This window comes from Vigna unguiculata, chromosome 8, assembly GCF_004118075.2.
Source record: "Vigna unguiculata cultivar IT97K-499-35 chromosome 8, ASM411807v1, whole genome shotgun sequence".
NCBI classification, from domain to species: Eukaryota; Viridiplantae; Streptophyta; class Magnoliopsida; order Fabales; family Fabaceae; genus Vigna; species Vigna unguiculata.
The window spans coordinates 4,967,981-4,995,954 of record NC_040286.1 but is presented as its reverse complement, the minus strand read 5'-3'; the positions used below and the strand labels follow the sequence as shown (position 1 = coordinate 4,995,954).

The following is a 27,974-nucleotide window of genomic DNA, read 5'->3' as shown; positions in this document are numbered from 1 at the left end:
TATTGGTGGTGAGCATGATCAAGACATTGGTTCTTGATTTTACTATGATTGTGGTCTTATGGGTTACTTAAAAATTGATTTAAATATTTGAATACTAAAAAATAAATAAATAAATAATTTTTTATGTGGGTTCCAACCCACTTAACCTACCAACCCGTGGTAGGTTTAGCCGGATTACAAAATTTCTGACTTACCACAGAGTGAGCCGGATTGAGTTCACTCATTTTCAACCCGGCTCATGATGAACTAACTCGTGTGAGTCGAGTTGACTCACTTTGACATGTCTACTAGAATACACATATTTTACAATAATACTCTTAAAAGAGAAATTATTGACGAATACTTTTAAATTTTTTCATGGTTTAAAAACTTCTTGATAAATATTATATTCTTAGAAATATTATCCCAAAAATCTTGGCTTTTTAATTTTATTCTTCTTATCTTTTTCGATTTTAGTTGAACATATCAAATGGATTAAATTGATTGTTTTTTTCGTCTCATCCGGACTAAGGCTATTGATTTGGCTCTTACTAGTTCTTCAAATTCTTCTGCATATCTTTTTGCATAATCTAATTTGACTAATAACTTTTGCTTTTCTATTAAGAATAGTGACTTTTGAGTTAATCGGGAAGATCCTTCTTAGATATGCATATTCTCTTTAATAAATTATATGTTGAGGTTATATTGTGAAACTGCGTATCCTTTGTTGGAGAGCAAATACATTATAATTTAATTTAGACATTAAACACAAAATTTTATTATAGTTTAAAGATGAACTTTAGTTTAGTACATATGTAGTCTTCATCTATAAGGAAATCTAGACTGGCAAGGGAAAAAAAGAGATTGCATCAGAAGTTCCTATTTTAGAAAGAAACAATATTTGTGAATCATGTATAGTTTCAATTGCCATTATTTCATTAAGAAAATCAATATTTGTTATGCTACAGCAATACAAAAGAAATATGCATCAGATGACAGAAAGAATTGAGAAGGGATACATAAACACATAAACTGTGTTTTTTACATGGTATAAAAACTGTGCCTGGACTTTATTTTCCATTATGCATAGAGAATCTTGGTTGCTGCACTCTTTTATATATATATATGTGTGTTTTTTATGCATTAGTTGATGCACAGAAGCTCCTAATTTCACCTTCATCACCAGTTTTGACTCCAATAGTAGTGAGTTTCAAGAAAGACTGGCCCCAACTTTCAAAGAAAAACTGTTGATCTTTTGCCAAGTCCTCCACCATTTTCCTTGTTCTGTTGTCACTAAGCAAGACAGAATCAGATTGGAACAAACCCTTGTTGGTGAGAAGATTTGTGTAGTACTGGTTGTCAAAGACCATGGAAGTTTCAGGATCATTGTTAACTAGCACTGATGGGCTTGCACTTAAGGGACACTCCTTCATTAACTCATTAGCATAGCTACTATCTAAGGTTTTGTCAATGAGTGTCAGCTTTCCCTTGGAGTCTTGTTGAAACCTATCCCTGAATGAGCTGCAATGAGCTGTTCCTATGGTGTGAGCACCTACAAATCCAAAAAAAGCATGTTACTAGTTTCATCTTAAAACTCATTGCCCTTAAGTATAGTTGCTATAAAAGTAGGAAAATGATTTTTTTACTGACAATTTCTCTTACAATGTTAGATCTTATTTTTTAAGTGGTTTTCAATTTTTTCTTTTTTCTTATTTTTAGTATTTTAAAACTACTTAAAAGATGACACTTCATGTTGTAAGAGAAAGTTATCATAATTTAGTAGTCAAAATATTATTTTCCATATAAGTAATACCTTGAAACAATATTAAATATATTTTGAAATATTAAAATCAGTATTTATCAGCGTAATTTGAAGGTACAACAAACAAACAATACAGGAAAAACTAGTAGAGATTCTAAATTGTTGAGAACTAATAAAAGATGTATTCATGTACAAGAAGGGATGTTATAAAGTTAAATACTATTTTACTCCAGTTTGTTCAATTTGGTGGTGGCAAAAATAGTGGTGATGGTGATAGTGGTAGTGGTGGTGATGACAGTGATGAAAGGTCATGAAATAGAGGATGAGACTAAATTGAACCAATTTAACTAAAATAGAGACTAAATTAAACAAATTTAACTAAAATAAGTACTTATTTAAACAAAACACAACTAGTCATAATGTGACCAGTATCACGTCATGTGAACCGTGTCGGCTTGTATACTATGTTGTTATCCATTTAAACAACATCAACAAAAATGACGAAATTAAATATAATTTAACAAATCATGAACCAAAATGAACGTACAAAATAAAAGGGACCGAATTAAACAAATCGGACCAAAACAAATAACAAAATAATATTTAAACCTAAAGTTATGAATTGTAGGACGGTGACGGTCTAATTTGGTCTTTATATATTATGAGATCTTTGTACTGAATACCAAACATATTCACTTTCTTAATGTTAAAAAATGAGATCTGAAAACAAGACCAACTCAGAATTGTAATAAATGTGGTGAGTTGGTTTCCATCTGCATGGCATCAGAAATTCAATTCTTTCTACCTAACAGAACCTATTGTCTAGCCTCGTGTCTTTATGGGGTTTTCACCACAATCATGATGAAACGCATGGTCAATTACATTCTAAGAATAAAGGGTAGGAGAAGAAGATACCGAAAATCAAAGGAATGGAATGATACTTATCAAAGAGAAGCGTGCCAATATTATAGGACATGAAAATACTTAGAAGAATATGAACCTGAGAGGATGACAAGGTCAAATAAAGACAACCCTTTGTTGGAGAATCGGTTAATCATCTCATCCATTGTAAAACTTGTGTCCAAAATGTTTGGTCTTACATTTGAAGCAACTGAAACCATGCCATCTCTCCTTCCAGTGGGAATTTGAATCATAGGACCACCAGTCTGTTCTTAAGTCAGTGCCACTCAGATAAATAGTCATAACAAATTAAACTCAATTTCTGATATATTACTCAATTTTCTCATTTCTACATTTAGATTTATAGTATAAGTAATGTAACAATGAGGGTAAGTGGATAACTTACGAGTGCAACAGCATCTCTTGCAGCCAAAGCAATTATGTCAGCACAAGAAACTGTTCCTGGACAAAGGAACTCAAGCACTCTTTTTGCTGATTCTATAACTGAAAATCCTCCAATAGACCTATTTGCTGGATCACTTTGTTCTGTATTGTTCCCTAATAGCATCAAAGATGCATCACATCCCTACATATCATGAAATGATTCATCATCATCTTAAGAGCTAATCCCATTTGATTTTTTATTAACAATTGCGATTAAGTCCAAGCACAACAGTGAAATGCAGAAAATGAGAAAGATCATGAAAATTTTTGAGTAATATGAATATATACAGCCAAAATTTTAATAGTATAAGCTAACCTCCACAAAGCAATCATGAAAAACCAAGCGAAGAAGCTTCCCAGGTATTGAAGGATCAGAAGAAGAAGATGAAGTGACAGTGTTTCTTACGATGAGTTCTGCAGTTGGGCATGAAGCTGCATAGAAGTTGAAAAGCAGGCTACCTGAAACAGAAGTAGCGAAAATGAAGACAATGAAAAGACAAGAAACTGCTGTGGGAAAAGGAAAAACCGTTGCTCCTTTCTCCATAGAACCAAGTTTTATTCCTTTTGAGTAAGGGCTCAGTGTTTGCAGTGTGAAGGAGAATCTCCGAGTCACATGATAATGATAGAGAAGGGAGATGCATACAGCAAAATGTGTCCGTGAAATAGACCAAATTCAAAGCTACATTTATGTGGTTGGATGAAATCAGTGGCATGACATAAATGTTAGAGGTTATGGTCATGCATTTTCCCAGCTCTGGAGCATTTAAGAATGTTTCCTGGTAACTATAGATAATGGTAAATTCTATTACCTTACACCAACCATGTGTTTGGAACAACAATTATAAGAGGCTTGTTCTACACCAGGAATGGATAAAAATCTCTATGCTGAGGAATCATTAGAAAAGAGTACTTTCATCATTTCATTTCCACCGCTAACTATAAAGGTCCACCACACTTTTCTGGTCTAACACTAGTAAATGTTGTCAGACAATAGGAGAGAACAAAAGGATAAGAGGATGAAATTGTAATTAATGTATCAACATTTTTTCCACCACAAATTATCTGTAAATTTAATAGTTCCAATATTTTCTTAAGGGTCACAATATGGAAGAATACTCTCAATTAATTTGATCAAGCTCTTTAAGGACCATGGATATACAATAAGTTAAAAGTTGAATCTCTAACTACATATGAAGTTACTTCGCAGCTATATCATGGTTTGCTTCATCACTTTCCTATTTTGTTCACTCCACTTGCACAAATGATGAGTCAAACAACCACAAAACACAACAGTGATGGCTTTGGCCAACACATTTCTCTCGCTCACCCCATCTTCTCTGGGTTTGCCTCCATCACTGCCCTCTAAACACAGTTCTCCAAAGTAGTACTCTGCACACTCTTTTCACAACCGTTCATCAAACCATTGTCACTTCATGCAGAAGGAACGTGCACCACATGTGTGCAGCCCTCAAAGATGCACCTTTGCTTGATCACAAAGATGGGTAGGGTCAGAAGGTTCTTGTTGACACTAAAGAGAGATGGGTCTTTTGAACGAGGAATCATCTTAGAGACACAACAATAAATCAGACATTAGTTGATTTATCTAAGGATCGAGATCATTTTCAATTTAAAACTGTTATATTTGGACGAAATGATTTAGAAGGATAATTCTTTTATTTAAAGAATTTAAAATTATTTACATTAAAGTGATTTGTTTGGATAAAGTAATTAACAAAGACTTGAAATTTAAGAAAATTTGTTAGATATTTCAAATAAATAAAAAAATAGAAGAATTTCAATAGAGCAGAGTCGATCTGAATTGAAAGTTAAGCTGATTCGGTTTAAGTCGAAGGTCAAGTCGCCTTGGTTCAGACCAAAGTTGAAGGTTAAGATGACTCAATCTAGGATGAAAGTTGTGACAAGTCGACTTTAGCTGAAAATCAAAACGAGTCAGTCCAAAATTGATTCGGGTCAAAAGTCGAGACAAGTAAGTTTAAGTTAAAGGTCGAAGATCGAACTAAATCAATCCAACCAAAGATTGAGACCAATTAACTTGAGACAAAGATCGAGTCAATTCAGTTTGGAATAAAGGTTAATTTAATTTCAAATATTTGAAAGAGCGGTGGCGTATTTTAAAATGTTGTTACCGATTATGACAAAAGAAAATTTTATTGTATGATTTTAGCCTACGTGGAACACGGTGTTGTTTGTAGATTTTGTTTTTTATTAGAAGTGATGTAATTGATCGAATTATTATAATTGAGATGAACACGTTGAATTCTTTAGATGTTAATTGGTATAATTAGTCGTATAGTACCCAGTTTGGGGCCAGGGTGTCAAACAAGTACCCGGTTTAAAAAAAGTGTCAATTGTATCCTAACTTTTGAAAAAGTGCTTCAATTAGGTCCCTTTCAGACAGAGTTGACTAACGCCGTTAGTCAACGTGCCACGTGTTAGTCTGTGGTTTTTTAAAATTTTTTAAAATTTTTTAAAATTTTTTAAAATTTTTTAAAATTTTCTAAATTTTTTTTAAATATTTTGAAAAAAAAATAAAAATGTCATGTGTCAAGTCCCCGTGTATGACACGTGGCATTGTCAATGCCACGTGTTAGTATCACTATCAGATGCCATTGTGTTGATTTCGATTTAGTTCTCATATATGTTTTTTTGTTTCAATTTAGTACCTAAGTGTGTGTATCTAAGTCAATTTTATCCCAATTTTTTTTAATAATTAAAATCCATTTTTTTATAAAATTAAAAGTAATTAAGTATAAAAGTTTAACAAAAATTAAGTATTTGATATTTATATTAAAATTTAGTGGTAAAAGTAATTTTATTAAAATATTTTTAATAATAAAAAAATTAGTATAACATTCAAACCAATAGAAATTTTGGTTTAAAATTAGTAAGAGACGATATTGTTCAATTTTAAAAAAAAAAATTAACAAAACATGAGTACTTAATAAAAAAGTAATTAATAAAGTAATATGTTAAAAAGTCGTTTTTAATAAAAAAATATTAGTATAACATTTATATAAATAATAAATTTGGTCTGAAATTGATGGGAACAATATAAATATTAGTACTTAATTTTGTAAAAATATTTATACTTAATTATTTTTAATCTTATAAAAATAGATTACAAAAATATTTTAATTATTAAAAAATATTGGGACAAAATTGAATCAGATACACATACTTAGGTACTAAATTGAAACAAAAAGACATATATGGGGACTAAATCGAAATCAACACAATGACATCTGATAGTGACATTGCCACGTGGCACTGACAATGCCACGTGTCACACACATGGACTTGACACGTGGCATTTTTATTTTTATTTTCAAAAAATTTTAAAAAAAATTAAAAAAAGTTTAAAAAAAATTGAAAAAACCAGAAACTGACACGTGGCACGTTGACTAACGACGTTAATTGAAGCATTTTTTCAAAAGTTAAAATGTAATTGACACTTTTTTTAAACCGGATACTTATTTGACACCCTAACTCCAAACTGGATATTATACGACTAATTATACCATGTTAATTTTGTGTGAGGGTTTGAGAATGCAAAAAACACAAAATAAACTTCTTACTTTTATACTTATATCGTAAAAAATGGTTCCATAAGTTTTTTAGAAGTTATTAGTGTTTCTGATGTAAAATACTGAAATAAAGTCATTAACATTGAAATTGATTTAATTAAGTAAAATAATACTTGAATTTTAGTATATTTGTCTAAAGAGACATAACTCATTAGTTGTAAATAAATCTTTAAGAAAAAATATCATTATTCCATTAGATTTATAGAAAAATATAAGACAAAATTATAAACCTGCTATGGTTGCCATTATTTCTTCTATTCAATGTTGTTATCTCTGGCATCAATTTATGAATTAGTTATTCACCAAATAAATGTTAAGACAATTTTTTAAATAGTGAAATAAATGAAGAAACTTATTGCTCAATTTAAAGATTGAGTTTTTATCGTCAAGAGAACAAAGTATATAAACCTTTAAAATCTTTATATTGACTAAAATAGATACCAAAACAATAACTTCAAAAATTTAATATTTTACTTCGTGATAATTTTTCTATTAAAAAAATTGATAAATTTGTGTACACCGAATCTAAAAGGTTAAATGTGACATTACCCTCTTCTGGGAACTATCCTCTTTCAAGCTTAGGCCAGTAGCAAAACACATCTTCAAGAAGGATACTATTTCAAATAAAACTGGAAGGGACAAAACCAGTATTTCAAATCTTATGGGGGTGTGCAAGAAGTAAATTTTTGAATTATTGTTTATATTAAAGTTCTTACAACATCTTGTTTTAGTGTTTAGTACATAAATTATCCTTCCAAAATTTTTATAAACATGTGAATCAACCTTTTATTAACATATGAAACTTGCATTATACTCCGAAAATCTTTTAATTTTGTAGGCAATTGTTGCCATAAATATTTTATAGGTTAAATATAATATCCTTTGTTTACGTAACTAATCTATTTCATTCTACCCATTCTCGCTCACTATAGGAGCTTTGAACAAATTCTTATCCTTCTTTTATTTGAATAATAGAAAATTGCATTGAAACCAATTACTTCGTTGCTCAAATTAACTTAAACAGATGGAGTTGAATTTTCTTTGCATTGAAGAATTTTGAAATTATAAATATTGGTTCAAGGGAGATATTGTCCATCCTAATTCCTTATTTTACAAATAGTTATCAAAAGACTTCTTCATCTTCTAGTCGCTTAATTTTATTGTCATTCTTTTTTTAGAAAGTAATAGATACATTATCATTTTTTTTTAATTTTTCTGTGAAAAATAAAGCTTCTTTTAATTTTACTCTAAATCATATATGAGATCAATTAATCTATTCTTCTTTTTTTTTTTTTTATATATATATATAAAACATATATATATAAAACATATATCAACATTTTCTTTCCATTTTCCGTAAGCTGATGTTAAACATTTGTCGTCATGAAAATTTTATTAAAAAAAAAATCGAATAAAAAAATATAGAGACCACGTCAAATTTATAATAATTATAAATATAGAGATTTTAATTATAGTTTTGAAGAATAATTTTTCTAGAAAAATATTTTAACTTACAAAGTTCTTGACTCCAATCTTGAAAGAAGGTGATAATATTTTTTGGGCTATTTTTTTGGCCAATTTTTGACTAAAGTAGATAAGAATAGTTGTTAAAGCTTAATAAAGAAATAGCTATGTTGAAAGTTTTATTTAATTTTGTAATAAAAGAAGAGGATGATATCTTCCACAAACTTCCCATTCCAATAAAAAAAACTTATATCTAAATTGGAGTCCGTGTCTTCTCTTTTCTCCAAACTTACTTTTCACGAATTTGACTATAATTTTGTTTTGGTTAAATTATAATTTTCGTCTTTATTTTCGTAGAAAAATATTAATTTGATTCATTTATTTTTATTTATTTTAATTTAGTTTTTATTTTGAAAAATTTGATACAATCAAACTATTTTTATTAATATTCTACTAACACGGGTTAAGACGCGTCACATGTCAATTTCTGATTTTTATTTTATTTTTTTTAATATTTTTTTTATTGTTTTTTAATTTTTTAAAATAAATAAAAATTTGTCACGTGTCAAACTAATGTTGTATCATGTGTAGTGACTGTGTGATGTGACAGTGTCATGTGTCACTATTACACCAGCGATCATTTCCTCCTCCTTAATTTGGTTTTTGTACTTTTATTGTCTCAATTTAATATCAATTTTTGTAAAAATTGAACAATTTTATCACTCTTCAAATTGAAACCAAATTTAATTTTTATATAAAAGTATACAAATATTTTTATTAAATATTTTGAACAAGATTATGTTTATTTAAATTTATATTTTACATTGAACTTTAATTAAAATTGTTTTAAAGTAGTTAACAAAAAATAATGCTAACAGAAAAAAATTTAAGTAATTGTATTGATATTTTATTACGTCATACTTTAATATTATTATTTTTATTTAAATTTATATTTCAAATAATTTTATATTTTTCAAATGTGTAAAATTCAATAATTTCTATATGAATGTTTGAGTTGGTGCAAAAATAACAATTATATAAAGTCAAATATAAAATTTTAAAATAATTTTAAACAATTTATATAAAAATTTAAAACAAATAAATTTAAAATTTGAAAGCAATTTTAAATGAAGTTAAATGTTAAATACAAATTTAAATAATCTTAGTTTTGTTTAAAATATGTAATAAAAATATTAATTTGAATAAAAATATCAAATTTAATAAAAATATTTGTATAAAATTTATATAAAAATTATTTTTTTTTAATTTAGAAAATGATTCAATTTTTTACAAAAATTGAGACAAAATAAAGATATAGATATCAAATTGAGAATGAAGAAATGACATATGATGTAATGATGACACATGACATTGTCTTTCACAGATCACACTGTCACCGTTACTATCAAACTGATGCTAACTTAAATAAATATAACTATAAAGAAATAAATAATGTTAATGTCCGTTCAAAACTAACATAAATATTTGTTTAATAAAAATTTAAAAATAGTTTTATTTTTTTTAAGTTTTTTTTTTATATTAATCTTTTGCGTCATACTATAGTAGACTAGGCCAATGTCAATAATGTGGCAAATTGACTGATACTAATATTTGGAAGTTAAATCAATGTTTTTTTTATTGTGTTTTGTAAAGTTAAATTATGTTTAAATTTGAAAAAACGTCAATTATTATTGTGGTAAAACATTCTCACTCAAGTACCTCACTAGTTATTCAAGTGACAAAGTTTATTGCCCCAACTATGAGTTGAATTTGCGAAAATAGATATTTTCTCTTTGGAACTCTCAATCTCCCAAACAATGAATGATCACTAAAAAAACGAAGAGTTAGAAATATAAACTGAATTTTGGAAGTTTGTGACTTGATACAATATTGATAAGTGCATATGTATCCTCATTTAGTGTTAATACTGGTTTTTTAATTGATTTTTGTATTTAAAATATTATTTTAATTAGAATTTATTATGAGATAGCTATTTGAGCTTGAAATATAAAAATATTTTAAAAATAGTTTTTTTTTGTGTGCATACATGTATGTAAAACTAAATACAACTTTTATTAAGGAACATAATATAATTCTTTTATTAAATATTATATATCTAAAATTCGCAAAGAAAGATAAAGTTTATTTAAGTCCTAAAAATATACTTAACAACCTATTTTTTTTCAATTGAAATGTTAATCGGATGGTGCACTCTAAACCATTCTTTTACTCTCTTTTTTTTCTCCACCATGTAAATATTGATATGACTATAATTTCATTATATTTACATCCTTCGCAAACTTAGCTTTCGGAAAAAAAAAAAAAGTATATCTAAATTGGAGTTTGTTCCTTCTGCTTTTTTCCACCGTAATGTGCACGAATTTGACTATAATTTTGTTATATTTACACCCTCCACAAACTTCCCTTTCTGAAAAGGATATTCCGCTCTTCTTTTTACAACATTATTAAAATAAATTCATTTTCTCTATTTTTGTTTCCGGTTCGTCGACAAACAAATAATTAATTCTGACTACTACACGTTTTTTATCTCGCAACGGACGGAAATTTATGAACGAAAAATTAAGATATTATCTCTTATCACAGCAATTAAATCTAATATATATATATATATATATATATATATATATATATATTACATTCTTTGGTGAGATGCTTTTGAAAATTAGTTTTGTGGTTGAACTGACTCATTAATGAAAAAATAACAATTAGTTTTCTTTAAACGTGAATTTTTAATATTTAAATTAATTTTAAAATTAAACAAGACTGATTTTACGTTGAAAAATTAATTCTATGTGAAATAAAAGCTAAACTAAACACGCTTTAAGATGGAGATGAAATAAATAAAATTCAAATGTACATAATAAAATAATGGAAAAATAGAAGACACCCGTCTTATACGTTTTAAAATGAGAAGAAAATGAAAATAAAAGTATTTGTAAAAAATAATACTGTTTGTTAAGAATGTGACTAATCTATTTCTAAGATCAACAATCAGGAATTTCTTTACAGCAATATTTTTTCCTTAACATTTATTTTTTATCGAAATATTGAACATGATGTGGATTTGATTGATGAAAGTGATTGGGAAAAAGAGGTGCGGCGGGATTTCCTCTCGTAGATTAGGTCTTTGCATTTGGTGTAGACTTGGTCCATTCTTAGTAAGTTGGGTTACTGCAGTTTCTGGAAGGAGGGTTCTCAGGTGGATATGACTTCCTCAGGTAGGTTTTATTTTTCTTTGGACTGTTTACTGAACATATATAATTGGTTTATGAAAACATAAAAGTAATAAATCTTTAGATAATAAATAGTTTTCGATATACTAAAGAATTAAAAGTGGAAATATACTTGGTTATTTGGGATGGAAAATTAGTATTTGATTTTCTAACCGTAGAGCATTGAGCATTTAAGGTTCTCTCTTCCCATTAGAATGAAAAGAAAGGAATATGAATAATACATAACGTGTTCAATAACCTTTCATGTAACTTTTAATTATATTTTTTTGGAGTTGTTTAACGAGCATCTATGATGCACTGATACTTTAACTTGGGTCATGTATTTATCTTCACGATATATATCGTGTCTGATACTTTAAGATACTTTAATGATAATTATTAAAGAAGTATCTAATTTATAAAGTCGTAGTACAATACAATAAAATCTTTGAATGATGATCAATTTTAGTGACAAAAAATAATTAGTCACTATATAGTAACCAATTTGACAACTACGATAGTTCCAAAAAATTATAATTAGTATCTAAATTGATAATTAAAATAGTTTCAATTATGAATTGGTTTTTAAATTGGTCACTAACATTGGCTACCAGGTTTTGGCTACCAAAATAATTGGTCTTTAATTAGGAAATTTGGATTCACACGTCAACAATCGTATATTTATTATGTTTGTAAGAATTTTGGCTACCAAAATAATTGGTCTCTATGGAAATTTGGATTCACACATTAAAAATTTATATATTTATTATGTTTGTAAGAATTATTGTAAAATTTTCAATATTCATATATCACGTATTTATCACGTATCCTATCCTATTATTTTGAAAATAAATGTATCGATCGACGTATCAGATATGTGTCGTATCTGATACACGTATCGTATTTGTGCATCATCCCTTGCCCAACTGTCCCTTTGAGATATCTCAGAATTCTGAAGACAGCTTGATAATGCTCTTTAGTTGGGGAAGACACTTATTGGCTAAGGTGATTGACGACATAGGTGATGTCGGGACGCGAGTTCGTCAGGTATATGAGCTTGCCAATAAGCTTGCGATATGAAGTGGGATCAATGAGCAATTCTCCATCTGCATGAAACTTAGTAGAGAAATTCATAGGTGCGCTTACAGGAGATGAATCAAGCATTCCAGTGTCAGTAAGTAAGTCAATGGTATATTTTCTTTGAGAAAGATTGATGCCATCCTTGTTACGAGCAATCTCAAATCCTAGGAAATAGGTTAAGTCTCCTAGGTTTTTAAGCTTGAATATTGGTTCAAGTAATTGAGTTATATGATTTATGTTTTGAGGGTTATTGCCCGTGACAATTATGTCATCTACATAAACAAGGAAAATAGTGATATCATCATGATTATTTTGTATAAATAAGGAATGATCTGTATGAGATTGTTTAAAACCATGAAGGAGAAGAAAGGATGAAATTAGTTCTGCATACTGAAAATAAAAACCCTAAACGGTAGTCACCACCACAAATGAAAATCGAGAGGAAGAAGAGAAGTTTCTTTTCCGTGAACGCTCCCCCTTTATCTTTCCTCCACGTTCCTCTTTGATGAGATCACTTTCTCTCTCCTCTAATCGTTTCCCCCTATCTCTCCTCTTTATATTTTCTTTTTCTTTTAAATCTTTTTGAGTCCACGTAATCTTTAAGTTTCTCGCAAGAAAATTCACAGGTTGTGGAAAAATCCACATGTCACCTATGGAACACTCTGTTTTGCGCATGATCTTCTGAAGTCAAAACCACTGGTCGTGGAAAAATCCACCAGGCACCTGTGGAACACCCTGTTTTGTATCCTCCAATTCGCTGCACAAAACCACAGGTCGTGGAAAAATCCACCAGGCACCTATGGAACAAACTGTTTTGAAACTTGTATCTTCTGAAGCCAAATCTACAAGTCGTGGAAGACTCCACCAGGCATTTGTGGAACATGCTGTTTTGCGTCTAACTTACTCCTTTCAGACCTGTTTACACAAACAACGCACCAATCCAAATGTATGATCCGAAACTAGATAATGCATGATGAAATGAGTCCAATAATGCACAAATGAATAAAAATGTCCTAAACTAATACATGAATATATCTATATATGATATGCTCATCAAATTCTCCCAAGGTTAAACTTTTGCTTATCCTCAAACAAATAAAATGTAATGAAAATACATAACAAATGCAAACAGAATGATGATGAGTTGGTATCTAATCTCAAATCTAAATTCATCCAAAAATATTCCAGATACACACATTCCACATATGTTGGTTCCCTAAGTGCAATTCAATTAATGAGTAAAGACACAAGACACTAAGGAGGAGAATATTTGATGTGGTTTTAAAGTTCTATGCAAAAAGATATCTTCTTAGGTTTCTAGCCTAGAAAACACTTACCTGCTAACTAAGCATGGATCCTCCACTCAAATGCTTTGCACTTACCACACCAGTCTTAAAGGAGTGTCTCTTTTCCCAGTAACTAACAGTCTCAAAGGGATGTCCATTTCACTTATTATTATTATTATTATTAATTGTACTCTTTTTTTTCTTTTCTTTTCTTTTTTTTTATATATTGTGAAACTGATAGACATTTCTCTAGTGACCAAATGCAGTGAGTGTCACCTTAGAAACCCAAAAAGAACCTCTTAAAGTCTATCACTCAAAAATTATCTTTCTTACATGTCAAGTGTCAAACCCTCTTCTTGTGTAGTGTGTGAGTTCCCCAACAATTATCTAATGTGCTTCTCCAAATATAATTGAATAAACTTAGACTTGAGTTAGATTTATTTTTATGCTATGCAAATGAAATGCAACAACTAACATGCAAATGACCCTCCCAAGCTTAGATGTTTAAGTTGTCCCCAACATAAACAAAATAATTAAGAATAGAAGGGATAAAACTCACAAAATTACTAGTGGTGGAACCGGTGCATTGTTGCCGACGTTGAAAGTAGCTTTGCTTGTGAAGTGACGAGGTTGTTGCTGCTTTAAAATTGCCAAAGTCTGCAACCCATGGCAAAGTATTAATAACTAGCAACTCCTCATCTAGAAATACCACTAAAATAGGTTGAACATCCTGTTCATCCTCATTAAACTTCAGTCTTGAAAGGTAATCAATTATCAAATCTTGTTTCCCTTGCTTATCTCGGATTTCCATGTCAAACTCTTGCACTAAGAGAATCCAATGGATTGATCGTGGCTTGACATCCTTGGATGTCCCTTCACCTCCACCTTCACTCTTGTTTAGGTCTATTCTTCTTGTAGTACTAAACAATGGCTTGAGAACCTCTAATTGATGTGCGCATTGAACCACCTCTTCATCACTCACTTCTGCAAGTAACTCCTTTGCTTGCCTACCTGACAACAAAGTGAGCTCTAATGGACTCTTCTGATGGACGTCCTTGGTGTAGGAGAGGAAGGAGATCCATGGAAGACACCAAAAAGAAGATGAAATGCAGCGGAAATGAAGATAAGAGCAAGAAGAGCTCTAGGCAATGGAGGTTTTTGGTGAAGATGAAGAGTAGAAGTGGAGCTATGGTATGGAAGGTGGCTAGAGGAGATGAAGGAGAAGGTTAGCCATGTGTGCTCTCAAAATAATAGAAGAGTGGAGTGATCTCAACACAAACATTCTATTAGAAATTTCAAGAGTTCAAATGTACAAATGGTCTACTTTTGGCTTTTATATGTGAGCCTAAAAGCTAGAGTAATTCTTGGCCCTTAGATTAAGCTTCGAGGAGAAGCTTTAATCATCACCCTTGGATGGTGGCTTGGAGAAGCTTTAGTCTACCTTTGACCTTTGGTAGCTCATGGCCAAATCTCCTATTGGGCTTAGTCAAGCCCAATTTTATCAATTCAACTACACATTGTTTGACTTATTATTCTAGAAAAACAAGACCTAAACAATGGGCCAATATTATTGCTATTCTATTGCTCTTTGAGAAACCTCTTCAAATCTTCACATCTTCTTTGGCCCATGTGAAGAGCATGAGAAGCCCATGTGGGTTTGGGCTATCTTGAATGAAGCCCAATTGGATCTTTTTTTAGCATGCTCCTTGTTATTGGGCCTCTTGATGGGCTTGGGCTTGAAGGTGAATGTGGGCCATGTATTGGGCCTTGAGCATGATTTGGGCCTAGGCGTTGACCCAAGCTATAAGCCTTGTTGGGATCACATCATCTTCCTCCCATAATTATCCATTTCTTTAAACACCAGAGACTCAATAGTTTCAACTCGAAAACAATCCTCCTTTTCCACCTTGTGTTTCATTACTTCATTTATGGAAAATGTGACTTTATCATCAGCCACTCTTAACATCAACTTGCCTTGTTGTACATCTATCAATGCTCTTCCTGTGGCTAAGAATGGTCTTCCCAATATAATTGGAACTTTAGTATCTTCTTCCATGTCAAGGACCACAAAATCAGCTGGAAAGATAAATTTATTCACCTTTACTAAGACGTCCTCCACTACTCCATATGGATAAGTCACTGAACGGTCCGCCAATTGGAGAGTTATCATAGTAGGCTTCACTTCTCCAATACCCAACCTTTTAAAAGTGGATAAAGGCATCAAATTGATCCTTGCTCCAAGATCACACAATGCCTTGCTCACCATTATATTTCCAATCTCACATGGAATTACAAAGCTTCCTGGATCCTTCAACTTGGGAGGTAACTTTGGTTTAATTATTGCACTGCACTCCGCTGTGAGCATTATGGTTTCATCTTCTTGAAGCTTCCTTTTCTTAGACAACAAATCCTTCTTAATCTAGCATAGCTTGGCATTTTCTCCAATGCCTCCACAAATGGGATATTAATGTGGAGCTTCTTAAAGACATCAAGAAATCTTGCAAATTGTTTATCTTGATCATTCTTCTTCAACCTTTGAGGGAATGGAATAGTAGGAACATATTCTCTCATTTTTCCTTTTTCACTCTCTTCATTTTTTTCTCCCTCACTCTTCTCCTCACATTTTTTCCGCTCACTTTTTTCACTCTCTTTTACAATCTCCTCTTCTCGTGCATTTTTCTCACAACTCACATCACTCTTTTTCTCATTTTCTACCAACCTCCCACTCCTCAATTGAATTGCCTTACATTGCTTCTTTGTGTTTGGAACGATGTCATTGGGGAATGTTCCAGGAGGCCTCTCCGAAATTTGTCGTGAAAGTTGACCAATTTGATTCTCCAACTTCTGGATTGAAGCTTCCTGATTCTTGAGATTAGTCCTTGTCTCATTCATGAAATTAGAAGTTTGCTCCACAAATGTTGAGGTTTGCACCGTTAATTTCTCCACAACACTCTCCAAAGTAGACATCTTGTTTCCTTGGTTACTAGATTGTGCTTGATATTGATAAGGAGGCCTTGGTTGATTGGATTGATTCGAACCACTCCAAGGTCTATTTGGTGGGCTCCTCCAATTTGAAAAATTATTAGCAAACTGATTTTGTTGTTGGCCCATTGCATTCACCTGCGCTTCTTGTTGAGTTACTTGACACTCACCATTTTGATGCATTCCTCCACAAAAATCACATAGTAGAGACGTTGTATTAACTGCTTTTGCTTGCATATTCCCCAACTTCTGCGTCAACTCAGTAATTTGTTGTGTTAACAACTTGGTTTGGGCAAGGATAGCATCTAAGGTATTAACCTCCAACACTCCAGCTTTTTTCTTTTGTCGGTCAAATTGCATATTCATTGTATTACTTGCCATTAACTCCAGAGTCTCTATAGCTTCCTCAGGTGTTTTCAAATTAAACGATCCTCCACTTGCTGCATCCAGAATTGCTTTAAAAGATGGTGCAAGAACATTATAAAATATTTGGACTTGCAACCAATCTGGTAAAGCATGATGTGGGCATTTCCTCAATAGCTCCTTGTACCTTTCCCAAGCCTCGTGCAACGATTCAGTTTCTTGTTGCACAAAAGTAGTGATTTCATTTCTCACTCTCGCTGACTTGGATGGAGGAAAGTATTTGGTTACAAATTTTGTAGCCATATCTTCCCATGTACAAATACTACCTTGAGGTTGTGTATGAAGCCAACTTTTAGCTTTATCCCGTAATGAGAAAGGAAAAAGCCTCAAGCGGATTGCATCATCTGAAACTCCATTAATCTTCAAAGTGTCACAAATTGCCAAAAAATTCTCCAGATGAGAATTAGGATCCTCTGGATCTGCACCTCCAAATTGATTCTGCTGGATGACTTGTAATAGTGCAGGCTTGATTTCAAAATTGTTGGCTTGAATAGGAGGTCTCACGATGCTCCCTTGGTAATTATTTGTATTTGGCATCGAGTAGTCAAGCAGAGTCCTCCTCATAGGTTGTTCTTCTGCCATTGTTGATATGTGCTCCTTCTTATCAATTGAAGGCCTTGCTTTTCTTTCTTGCGATACTCCTATTGTGTCTAGCAGTACGTTCAATTTATGGGTCAAAAAGCAAGATTTTTTCTGCAACTGTACCTCGCATAAACAACTTTAAGACACAAGATTCTAACAACAAAAATAACGTGAAAACAAATTAACAACAAACAAGATAATTAAAACAGAAAAAACAAAAAAAAATTGAAAACTCAAACAATTTTAACTACCTAAAAATTGAAACTCAAATCTCAAGCAAATTAGATCACTAATATTAACAGAAAAATCAATCCCCGGCAACGGCGCCAAAAACTTGATGAATGTTTAGCAAGTGAACCAATCGTTAACGTAGTAATAAAATATCATCCTCTGGGATTGATTTGTTGAATACTAGATTCTTAATTTACATAATTTTGAGCAAATGTGAATCAATATAATTACAAGCATAAAATTTATAACAAAAACTTTAATCAAGAGAAGAATCGTTAGAGGATTGATTTCGTACTTTTTCCTATAAAATTCTACTCCTTTTCAATTGATGCAAGTAATGTAATCATCCACTTGAGTTTACTGAGAGCTGTTTTACCCTTAATCCCTTAGTAGATAAAATCTATTTATTGAATTCGAACCCCCAATTCCTTAGGTCGTTTACAAAAATTCAATAAAATCATGAAAAATCATTAATCATCTCTATTGCAAACTAATTAGATATGCCCAATTTCCCAATTGTGACATAATCTAACCTGTCTTGTTTATAATCGCAAGCAATCCCCAATTTCTCAATTGCGAAATTATTCATAAATAAACGATAAAATCATAAACAGAGCACTAAGATGAAGAACATTAACAAAACATCAAATGTAAAGAGTAGAACCTATAATCCAAAGTCTTACATCAATCCTCCAACAAAATGAAATTAGTTCTGCATACTGAAAATAAAAACCCTAAACGGTAGCCACCACCATAGATGAAAATCGAGAGGAAGAAGAAGAAGTTTCTTTCCTCCACGTTCCTCTTTGCTGAGATCACTTTCTCTCTCCTCTAACCGTTTCCCCCTATCTCTCCTCTTTATATTTTCTTTTTCTTTTAAATCTTTTTAAGTCCACGTAATCTTTAAGTTTCTCGCAAGAAAATTCACAGGTTGTGGAAAAATCCACATGTCACCTATGGAATACTCTGTTTTGCGCATGATCTTCTGAAGTCAAAACCACTGGTCGTGGAAAAATCCACCAGGCACCTGTGGAACACCCTGTTTTGTATCCTCCAATTCGCTGCACAAAACCACAGGTCGTGAAAAAATCCACCAAGCACCTATGGAACAAACTGTTTTGAAACTTGTATCTTCTGAAGCCAAATCCACAAGTCGTGGAAGACTCCACCAGGCACTTGTGGAACATGCTGTTTTGCGTCTAACTTACTCCTTTCAGACCTGTTTACACAAACAACGCACCAATCCAAATGTATGATCCGAAACTAGATAATGCATGATGAAATGAGTCCAATAATGCACAAATGAATAAAAATGTCCTAAACTAATACATGAATATATCTATATATGATATGCTCATCAGGCAGCAGCTACAACAAGAATAAACCGAACATATGCAAGCTTAGCCACTGGTTCGAAGGTATCATGGAAGTCCATCCCTTCAAGTTGAGTGAATCCCTTTGCCACCAAACGTGCTTTATGTCTTTCTATGGTTCCATCAACTTTATGCTTTAATTTGTAGACCCATTTGCATCCTATAACAGAGCAATTGGAAGGAGGATTGACGATGCTCCATGTCTGATTTTGCTCAAGAGCTGTTAATTCTGCATTCATCGCCTCTTTCCAATTAGGGTCTTGTATGGCCTCTTTGAAATTCTTTGGTTCCCGGTTACTGACAATACTGAGAGTGACCTATTGAAAATGAGCAGATAATCTAGATAGAGAAACATATGACTGAATAGGGTATTTAGTGGTCTTGATATGTATATTAGCAAGGTTGGTTTCATAATCTTTCAAGTATGCAGGTATGTTTCTATTCCTACTAGATTTTCTATGAACATCATAATTATGAGTAGGATTATCATATTCATTACTATTAATATCATCATTATGTTCTTTGTCAATGTTCTCAATAGTAGGCTTAGAAGAATGATCTCCATTCGCAAAACTAGAATCAAAGGATTGATTGACAGGAAGACAAGCATCATTACTGAAATCATGGTTGTTGTCTATGTTATAGCAATTGGGAAAAATATCCTCATGAAATAGAACATTTTGAGAGATTTTAATATCATGGTTCTTCATGTAAAACTAATTAAGGATCTTTAGAATTTAGTATTCTCACAATAAACATAATAGAGCACTAACCTTGATCCATGAGAGATCCTGTGAATGTGCGTTCTTCAATTTATAATCTTGTGTGCTCTTCAATCACTGTTACCCAATCTATCTCTTTGCCTTTCTTTACTCTTCTTACACGTTCTTGATGAGTTACTGTGAAAAGAACCTTATGGCCAAAGACAGAACCCCAATCCCTTTTTATAAACCAACGTCCATCAAGTTGGTTTTTATTTTATCTTTATCTTTATTTTATTTTATTATCACTTCCCATAATAATAACCAATAAGTCTTTAGATTTTATTAAATCACAATTGGACTCATCATAATATTTCAAATGAGTAACTAATAGAATTAATTCGTCAATTAATTCTAACATTCTCCCACTTGATTCATATGATGTCATAACATTATGTGATTTAATACATAAATATAATGCGCATTAAAAGACCTTGCATAAATTGGTTCCATAATTATTCATAATTAAAGATACAAGATTTAATAAGAATTATGGTGGTCACACATCATTTGATCGACATAATCCCTTTCATGCACTACTATATCATTCATTTCTCCTTGTTCCTTCTGTATTTTCCACCGTGATATGCACGAATCTTGACTATAATTTTGTTATATTTACATCCACCACAAACTTTCCTTTCTGAAGAAAACTCCGCTCTTCTTTTTTCCACATAATTAAATTCATTTTCTTCATTTTTGTTTTCATTCATCCGGACAAATAAATTAATAATTCTGACTCCTACACGGATTTTATATCTCAACGAGGGAAATTTGTGAACGAAAAATTTATGACATTATCACTTATCACAACAATTAAATCGAATATAATATATTTTTCATATTTAAAAAAAATTCTTTGATTGACTTGATTCAGAAGACTTTTGTGTAATTTTTATCCTATGAAATTTGGAAATTTTTTTTGTTCTGTGGGTCCTCATTTAAATGGATCAGGATCAAATTCTGTAGATCGAATCAAATTGACACCTATACTAATACCAAAAATAGGTGGAGGGATACTTATTGCAGACAATATGGTATTTTTTGCAGACGAAAATTGCAATGTTAGTCCGCAAAATTGCAACAAAGCGAGAGAAGAGCTCCAGTGAAGAAGAAAACCACAGGAAACCTAACACAAACCTTAGCGAAATGAAATGAAGGTGATTCCAAGCACAAACTATGAAGAACAAGGAGAAAAAGCTTCTACTTTTGCGAGTAAGTAAAAATAATAAAGAAATTAATCATATTCAAGAAAGTATACATTACATTTGAGATAAAAAATGTCACCACGTTAGTATATATTATGGTTTTCTTTTGAGTAATTATAGTTTTTTTTTGGGTAATGAAATTGTATATTTGCATTGGTGATATTTTATGATTTTCTATATTGTATTCATGTCAAATACAAGATTAAAGGCGAAAAACAATCATAACTCTTGATAAGATTAATAGTATTTTATTTTTTTTATGTTTTGAGATACTTTATGTGTATTTAGGAACTTGATGTTTCTAAATGATTCGTTGTTATTAAATTTTTGAATACTTTGAATAATTTTTTATAACAATGAAATTTATTTGTTATAAGTTTGAAATATGACTTATATATTAAAATTAATTATTACAAAATTTCACGATAATATAAATTATATATTAAAATGTTCAATTATTAAAACTTAAGTTACATAAAAATATAATTATATTTAAATATATTTTTAATTACTTAGATTTGGTTTCTTTATTTTTAATTTCATATTTTTTTAATTTTAAAAATCATTTATTAACCCTCTATGTAGATGTTATTAGTGAGAATTAGGAAATTACAAAAAATACAACTTATGATTTTTTTTAATCACTAAAAGAAAAATAGAAAATAAGAAGTTTAAATCTTATCTCTCAAGACATCGAAAACTTGTCTCATCTTTCATCTATGTTATACTGTATTTCAAACCGTTGCACGCGTTTCTATAGATTAAATATTTTAGTTTGAAAAAATATATATACCTAAATAAAATTATTAATTTTAAAATGTTTGGTAAAATTTTAAGTAATGAATTAATGTTTGGTTTGAATAGTCTTTCCAAAATGGTTTTCGTTTGGTAGTGAGTGGACACGTTTTGTGAAGCAATGTTACGATCGGTTTCTCTAGTCAAGTCGTTGCAATGCTAATTAACTATACTTTCTTGATTATATCAAAATTTAATTATATTATCAGAGGACAAACTCTAATATCGTCGGATACTTCTATTAAATCATGACAAATTATTTCACTTTAATATTAAAGTTGTAAATATGGCATTACAGTAAAGATTTTATAGAAAATTATCTTTTATAAGAATTTTACCCACTCAAAGCGTAATTACTTCAGATTAAAAATAATTATTATTTATTTCAAAATTGAATATTTTCATTATGCTTTTATTTTTAGAAGACATCCTATTCAAATTATGAAAGATATATAATTACTCTTAATCCAATAATTGATGGGTAAACTGCCCCAATTACTATAAATAGAGTTTCTCTCCATTAGGTTCAAGCCATTATTCACCTCTTCATTTCTCTTACAATCATGAACACATATCTGTCTCAAAATGCAATCATTTTTGTATGGTTGTTATGCGGAGTCATGTTCAACACTGCCTTTTGCAGCTTCAATCTTCGTTGCAACCAACGAGACATGCATGCTCTCTTAAACTTCAAGCAAGGAGTCACAGACACATCTGGGGTGCTTTCTTCATGGTCCACCGAACGAGATTGTTGTGAATGGAAAGGAGTGATGTGTAGTAACATCACAAGTAGAGTCACCGGAATCACTCTTCCATGTTCTGCAACTCTTCAAAGTTACGAGGACAAAATGGATAGATCACATTGCTTGACAGGTTCCATTCACCTCTCCCTGTTGTTAGTGGAGTTGGAACTTTTAGATTACTTGGATTTGACAAACAATGACTTCTTAGAATTACAATTTGATTATCTGCATAATCATACTTGTCATAATCTATCTATGGCTACTTCTTCTCGCCAGTGTGTCAACTCTTCAACTCTACGTCATCTTGATTTATCGCATAACTGGAATCTTGTCATCAATACCCTTAAATGGCTTCCCTACATTTCCTCCTTGGAATATCTCAACCTCCGTCGTATTGATCTGAGTAAGGAAACTAATTGGCTTCAATCAGTGACTATGCTTCCATCACTTTCACACCTCAATATGCGTGATTGCGAACTTAAAGACTTGAGTTTGTCTCTTCAGTATGCTAATTTTACCAAACTACAATTTCTTAGTCTTTCTGCAAATGAATTTAACTCAGAGTTACCTAAGTGGTTATTCAATCTTAGTTCTGGCATTTATGATTTATACCTTAGCTCAAGTTCTTTAAAAGGATATCTACCTAAGGCTCTGTTAAATCTTCATGAACTGAAAGACTTGGCTTTGGATGACAATAACTTTGATGGACCCATTCCAGATTGGTTAGGCGAATTCGAGCATTTAGAAACTCTTTGTCTTGGAGATAACATGTTTTCTGGATCAATTCCCACAAATTTGGGAAATCTATCATCCTTAATTACCTTGGATGTTTCCTCAAATCCATTGACAGGAGTTGTGTCTGAGAGAAATTTAGCCAAATTGTCAAAATTAAAGAATCTGGAAATATCCTCATGTTCCACATTAATCTTTGATTTTGATTCCCACTGGATTCCACCTTTTCAACTTGAAGAATTAACTCTTGGATTTTCAAATCCCAACCTTCCTGCGTGGTTGTATACACAACGATCTATTCAATTTTTAACTATTTGGGACTCATCATTTAAGGCTTCGAACAAATTTTGGAATTTTATATCAAGAGTGACTGAAATCGAATTACAAGGCAATTTGATTGATGGAAACATATCGAATGTGTTGTTGAACTCTACAATCATCTATCTGTCATCAAATTGTTTGAAAGGTGGCTTGCCGATATTATCATCAAACGTGATCTATGTTTCATTATCAAATAATTCATTATCTGGAGACATGTCTCCCCTCTTATGTGGTCATAATGTGTCAAATGAGAAAAACAATTTGTTGTTCTTGGACATATCATTGAATAATCTATCTGGAGGGCTTACCAATTGTTGGAATAATTGGAAATCTTTGGTTGCTGTTCACTTGGGAACAAATAATCTATCAGGTAAGATACCCTCGTCAATGGGTTTGTTGTCTAATCTTAAATCACTCCATTTGCATGAGAACAAACTACATGGAGAGATTCCTCACTCATTGAAAAATTGTCACTCCCTATTGGTCTTCAATGTTCGTAATAATGACTTGTCTGGAAACATACCAGATTGGATATCTAAGAGCGTGATGGCTCTCCAATTAAGGTCCAATAATTTTATTGGTAAAATCCCACCACAAATTTGCCAAATGTCTTCCCTCCTTATATTGGATATTGCATATAACGCAATTTACGGTCATATACCTAGTTGTCTCGGTAACATCAAAACCCTAGTTTTTAATAATGCTTCAGTTAACAAATTTCGTTTCTACTCTCCTTCCTTTGATGAGGATAGTTACTTGTTCAATGATGACAATCTTGAATTAGTTACTAAAGGTCAAGTATTAGAATATGATAAAAACTTACATTTCATGACCTTAATTGATATGTCAAGTAACAATTTGTCTGGAGCAATACCTTTTCAAATGTTTAGTCTCATTGGATTATTATCCTTGAACTTATCCAACAATAAATTAGCTGGAAAAATACCAAATGAGATAGGAAACATGAAAAACTTAGAGTCCCTTGATTTTTCAACAAACCAACTTGGCGGTGAAATTCCTCAGAGTTTGTCCAGTCTGTCCTTCTTGGGTTACTTGAACCTCTCATTCAACAATCTAACAGGAAAAATACCATCAGGCACCCAACTTCTGGGCTTCTCTACACTGAGTTACATTGGCAATCGTGATCTTTGTGGATCCCCACTTACCAAAATGTGCTTTCAGGATGATAAACATAAAGGCAAAGAGCTTGTAGATGAAGATGGAAATCAATCTAAATTTTTGACATGGTTTTACATTGGATTAGAATCTGGATTTGTGACAGGCTTTTTGGGAGTTTGTTGTGCTATTTTCTTGAATAGAAACATGAGGCATGTTTGCTTCAAGCTTCTTTATAACTTGAGAGATCAACTTTATATCATGGTGAACGTCAACATGAATCCATTCCATTAAAGTTGCAAAATAATATTGGTTAGTAAAATCTTTATTTTAGAAATTTTATTTTAATTTATGTTTATATAGTTTATTCTTCGCCATTATTAAAATATACTCCTGTTCTTCATTTATTTTTGAATTTTGGAATTATTAATTATTTTTTATATTGTTTGAATTGCAATATTATTTATACATAACTTACTTTTATATATATATATATATATATATATATATATATATATATATATTAAAAAGTTCAGGTATAGTTTAACTTTAGTGATTAATAATAATATCAATTTAATAAATTGACATAACTGTTTATTTTATATTTAAATTATTTAATTATAATTAATAATTACAATTTTATTTATGTGTTAATGATATAAAGTGTAATATTATTGTATATTGGCAGTTTTTCGAAGATACAACACAAAACTATACTATAATTTAAGTTATAGTTTTTTTATTTTTATTTTAATAAATAATTTTAATATTTTGTACTTATATTTTCTCCTCTATGAGTAAGATTATTTTATTATTTTGCACTTATTTTTTGATGAACTAAATCCTTCATCCCTTTAACCTTCTATCAAAGCATTAAAGAGTTTATTCTCTTCTTCAAAAGCATGACCTAATGACAATGATTAAAAATATAGGTTTAGAGTAGCGCATATTTCTGTAAGTATGATATGATATATAACAAAAGTATTTCTCGCTTCATAGCCATAACATGTCTATAAACATAAGGTAATGTTTTAATTTTGACAATGTTTTCTTTTTTAAGTAGATCCTACAAACTCTTGCAAATCTATGGGAAGAGTAATTCAGAAATATAAATTTAAGGATATCTTATGATGTATTAAAATTTATGAAGTAGAAAAAGTATATATGATAATGAAATCCTTAAAGTTTGTCCTCTAATTCATTTATTCTTATAAAAATTCTTTTATTATCTTATATCTATAGGTATTTCTCATTCTAATGCAAGTGGAAAAGAAGAGAAAATAAAGGTGCAGTTCTTATGGCAAAATTACAAGCAATGTCAACAATGATGAGCTTAATATCTACATATTTTTATTATTAATAGTTGGAGTATTTAGTTTTTGCTTTTTAAGTTGTATAGTGATGGTTTTCTGTTTTATCTTTTGTTTTTCATTTGTTATGTCTCTATCATTTGTGTGAGATGAGTATATCTATCTATTTTATAGCAAAAGTGGACCATTCCATATTAACTTGGCTTAATAATCAAAGTACTAAACCTAATTTACGGTATTTAAACAAATTAATAAAGAAGCATTATGACGACAAAGTTATTTCAATAATTTGGTTTTTATTAATTGATTTGTTTTTTCAGTGAGGTAAAAGAGTTTTTATAGCATTTTTTTAAATGTTACTTGTCATCATATTAATATATTAATATTGTTAGAGTTAACTACAATACTTTTTGTATTTTAAAACATGATATTTTTGTTACAACTGTATGTTTAAGATGTTACACAATTCTCATTTTTTTTAGTTTGAAAAGATAGAAAAAAATTTTTACCAGCCTCATCATAGACACCAAAATTTTCCATCCAAAATATTTATGGGACTCAAGTAAAGCATTCATAATTAGTTCAGTTTTTTGGAGTAATTATCTAAAATTGTTGACATGTCACCATGGTCATAAAAAGATGTAATGAAATAATTTAAGAAGTGAAATCATGCCACTTGTTATTAATAGTCAAATTGATTGGACAAATAAAGTGACATTGTGTCGCTTAGGTTATTTCAATCAGATGTCTGAACAATTTTGAGAATTTAAGTTCCACCACTTATAACCAAAGTCAAATTAAAAACATGAAGAAAGTGAATTAAGAGTAAAAATCATGTCACTTATTTTGTTTAAAGGTTGGATGTCAAAATAATTTAAGAATAAAAATGGCACCACATGTTAGAATTGTTGGCTTTCTTGATTGAATTTGTGGATAAACAATTAGAGAAAAAAAGAATGAGAAGGAGAAAAAAAGAAATTAACACCGTACAAAAGTTAAAATTGAACCGTCAAAATGCATTTTTTTTAGAGAAGTTAATATGAAAAATCTTCTACAAGTTAGTAAATGCTCAAGTTAACTTTTGTTATTGTACTATAATATACCAACACAATTATAAATAATTAAGGAAGAAAATTAAATGAAATAATTATAAATATATGAACAAAAATATCAAACCTAGAGGAACAACCATGAAAGATTTTTTGCTTTAGTAGTTGATTTCCCTCACAACATGTTATGTCTAATAATTGAATTATGATAAAGGAAATGTGTTAGGATACTTTTATATAACAAAGAATGTTCGTAACATTGAGGTTCTTGCAATCTATTACTTCTTTGAGATGGGGAGGAGGAGGGCGGTGCTAGGAGCAAAACCACACAGCAAGGTTTTCCCTCAAAGAAATCACAAGTAGTTGCTATTGATGCCTAAGAAGAAAATAAATTCATTGTTATACGTTAAAATGATAAATTATATTCACTAGTTAACAAAATAAGCATTTGGTCATGTATGTTTGGATGTCATCAAACTTATTGCCTTCATGAGTGAGTTGAGGGTCTATGAACCCATATACATCATTCAACCGTGTATTGTCAATGACACCACACATATACCTAAACACAAAATTGATTTGATATAAGTAACTA

At 30.7% G+C, this 27,974-nt stretch overlaps 4 protein-coding genes and 1 non-coding gene across 8 annotated transcripts; 2 read left to right on the top strand and 3 right to left on the bottom strand.

The window, feature by feature from the left end:
• Positions 1-911: 911 nt before the first annotated feature.
• On the bottom strand, positions 912-3,865 carry LOC114195428 (peroxidase 46-like). Of its 2 annotated transcripts, XM_028085902.1 has the most exons (5): positions 3,612-3,856; positions 3,402-3,544; positions 3,048-3,227; positions 2,742-2,907; positions 912-1,531 (listed from the first exon to the last, which is right to left on the bottom strand). In XM_028085902.1, the coding sequence occupies exons 1-5, from the start codon at positions 3,823-3,825 to the stop codon at positions 1,116-1,118; spliced, it is 1,119 nt and encodes a 372-aa protein (XP_027941703.1). In that variant the 5' UTR covers positions 3,826-3,856; the 3' UTR covers positions 912-1,115. The 2 variants fall into 2 exon arrangements, with proteins under 2 accessions (XP_027941703.1, XP_027941704.1); XM_028085903.1 differs by having other exon boundaries at positions 3,402-3,865.
• An 11,707-nt stretch (positions 3,866-15,572) lies between these two features.
• On the bottom strand, positions 15,573-16,118 carry LOC114194270. The gene has a single exon (XM_028084396.1). It carries the CDS (start codon positions 16,116-16,118, stop codon positions 15,573-15,575), a length of 546 nt encoding a protein of 181 aa, XP_027940197.1.
• LOC114194269 lies at positions 16,118-17,740 on the bottom strand. The gene has a single exon (XM_028084395.1). It carries the CDS (start codon positions 17,738-17,740, stop codon positions 16,118-16,120), a length of 1,623 nt encoding a protein of 540 aa, XP_027940196.1.
• LOC114195705 lies at positions 17,247-17,353 on the top strand. The gene has a single exon (XR_003606538.1). It is a non-coding gene; the product is annotated as a small nucleolar RNA R71 (small nucleolar RNA).
• A 3,391-nt stretch (positions 17,741-21,131) lies between the features above and the next one.
• On the top strand, positions 21,132-26,506 carry LOC114195480 (receptor-like protein EIX2). Of its 3 annotated transcripts, XM_028085967.1 has the most exons (3): positions 21,132-21,320; positions 22,752-25,332; positions 26,263-26,501. In XM_028085967.1, the coding sequence occupies exon 2, from the start codon at positions 22,780-22,782 to the stop codon at positions 25,312-25,314; it is 2,535 nt and encodes an 844-aa protein (XP_027941768.1). In that variant the 5' UTR covers positions 21,132-21,320; positions 22,752-22,779; the 3' UTR covers positions 25,315-25,332; positions 26,263-26,501. The 3 variants fall into 3 exon arrangements, 2 of the variants coding, with proteins under 2 accessions (XP_027941768.1, XP_027941767.1); XR_003606501.1 differs by lacking the exon at positions 22,752-25,332 and having other exon boundaries at positions 26,263-26,506; XM_028085966.1 differs by lacking the exon at positions 21,132-21,320 and having other exon boundaries at positions 22,689-25,332.
• The last annotated feature ends 1,468 nt before the right edge of the window (positions 26,507-27,974 follow it).

Bases quoted from the DNA above. Each gene is read 5' to 3' on its own strand.
- LOC114194269 (XM_028084395.1), bottom strand. From the start codon at position 17,740: ATGGCAGAAGAACAACCTATGAGGAGGACTCTGCTTGACTACTCGATG.
- LOC114195428 (XM_028085902.1), bottom strand. From the start codon at position 3,825: ATGACCATAACCTCTAACATTTATGTCATGCCACTGATTTCATCCAAC. The intron at 3,228-3,401 runs GTTAGCTTATAC...CATGATATGTAG, and splicing joins TTCATGATTGCTTTGTGGAG to GGATGTGATGCATCTTTGAT. The intron at 1,532-2,741 runs GTTCATATTCTT...TTGGATTTGTAG, and splicing joins TGACCTTGTCATCCTCTCAG to GTGCTCACACCATAGGAACA.
- LOC114195480 (XM_028085966.1), top strand. From the start codon at position 22,729: ATGTTCAACACTGCCTTTTGCAGCTTCAATCTTCGTTGCAACCAACGA.
- LOC114194270 (XM_028084396.1), bottom strand. From the start codon at position 16,118: ATGCTCACAGCGGAGTGCAGTGCAATAATTAAACCAAAGTTACCTCCC.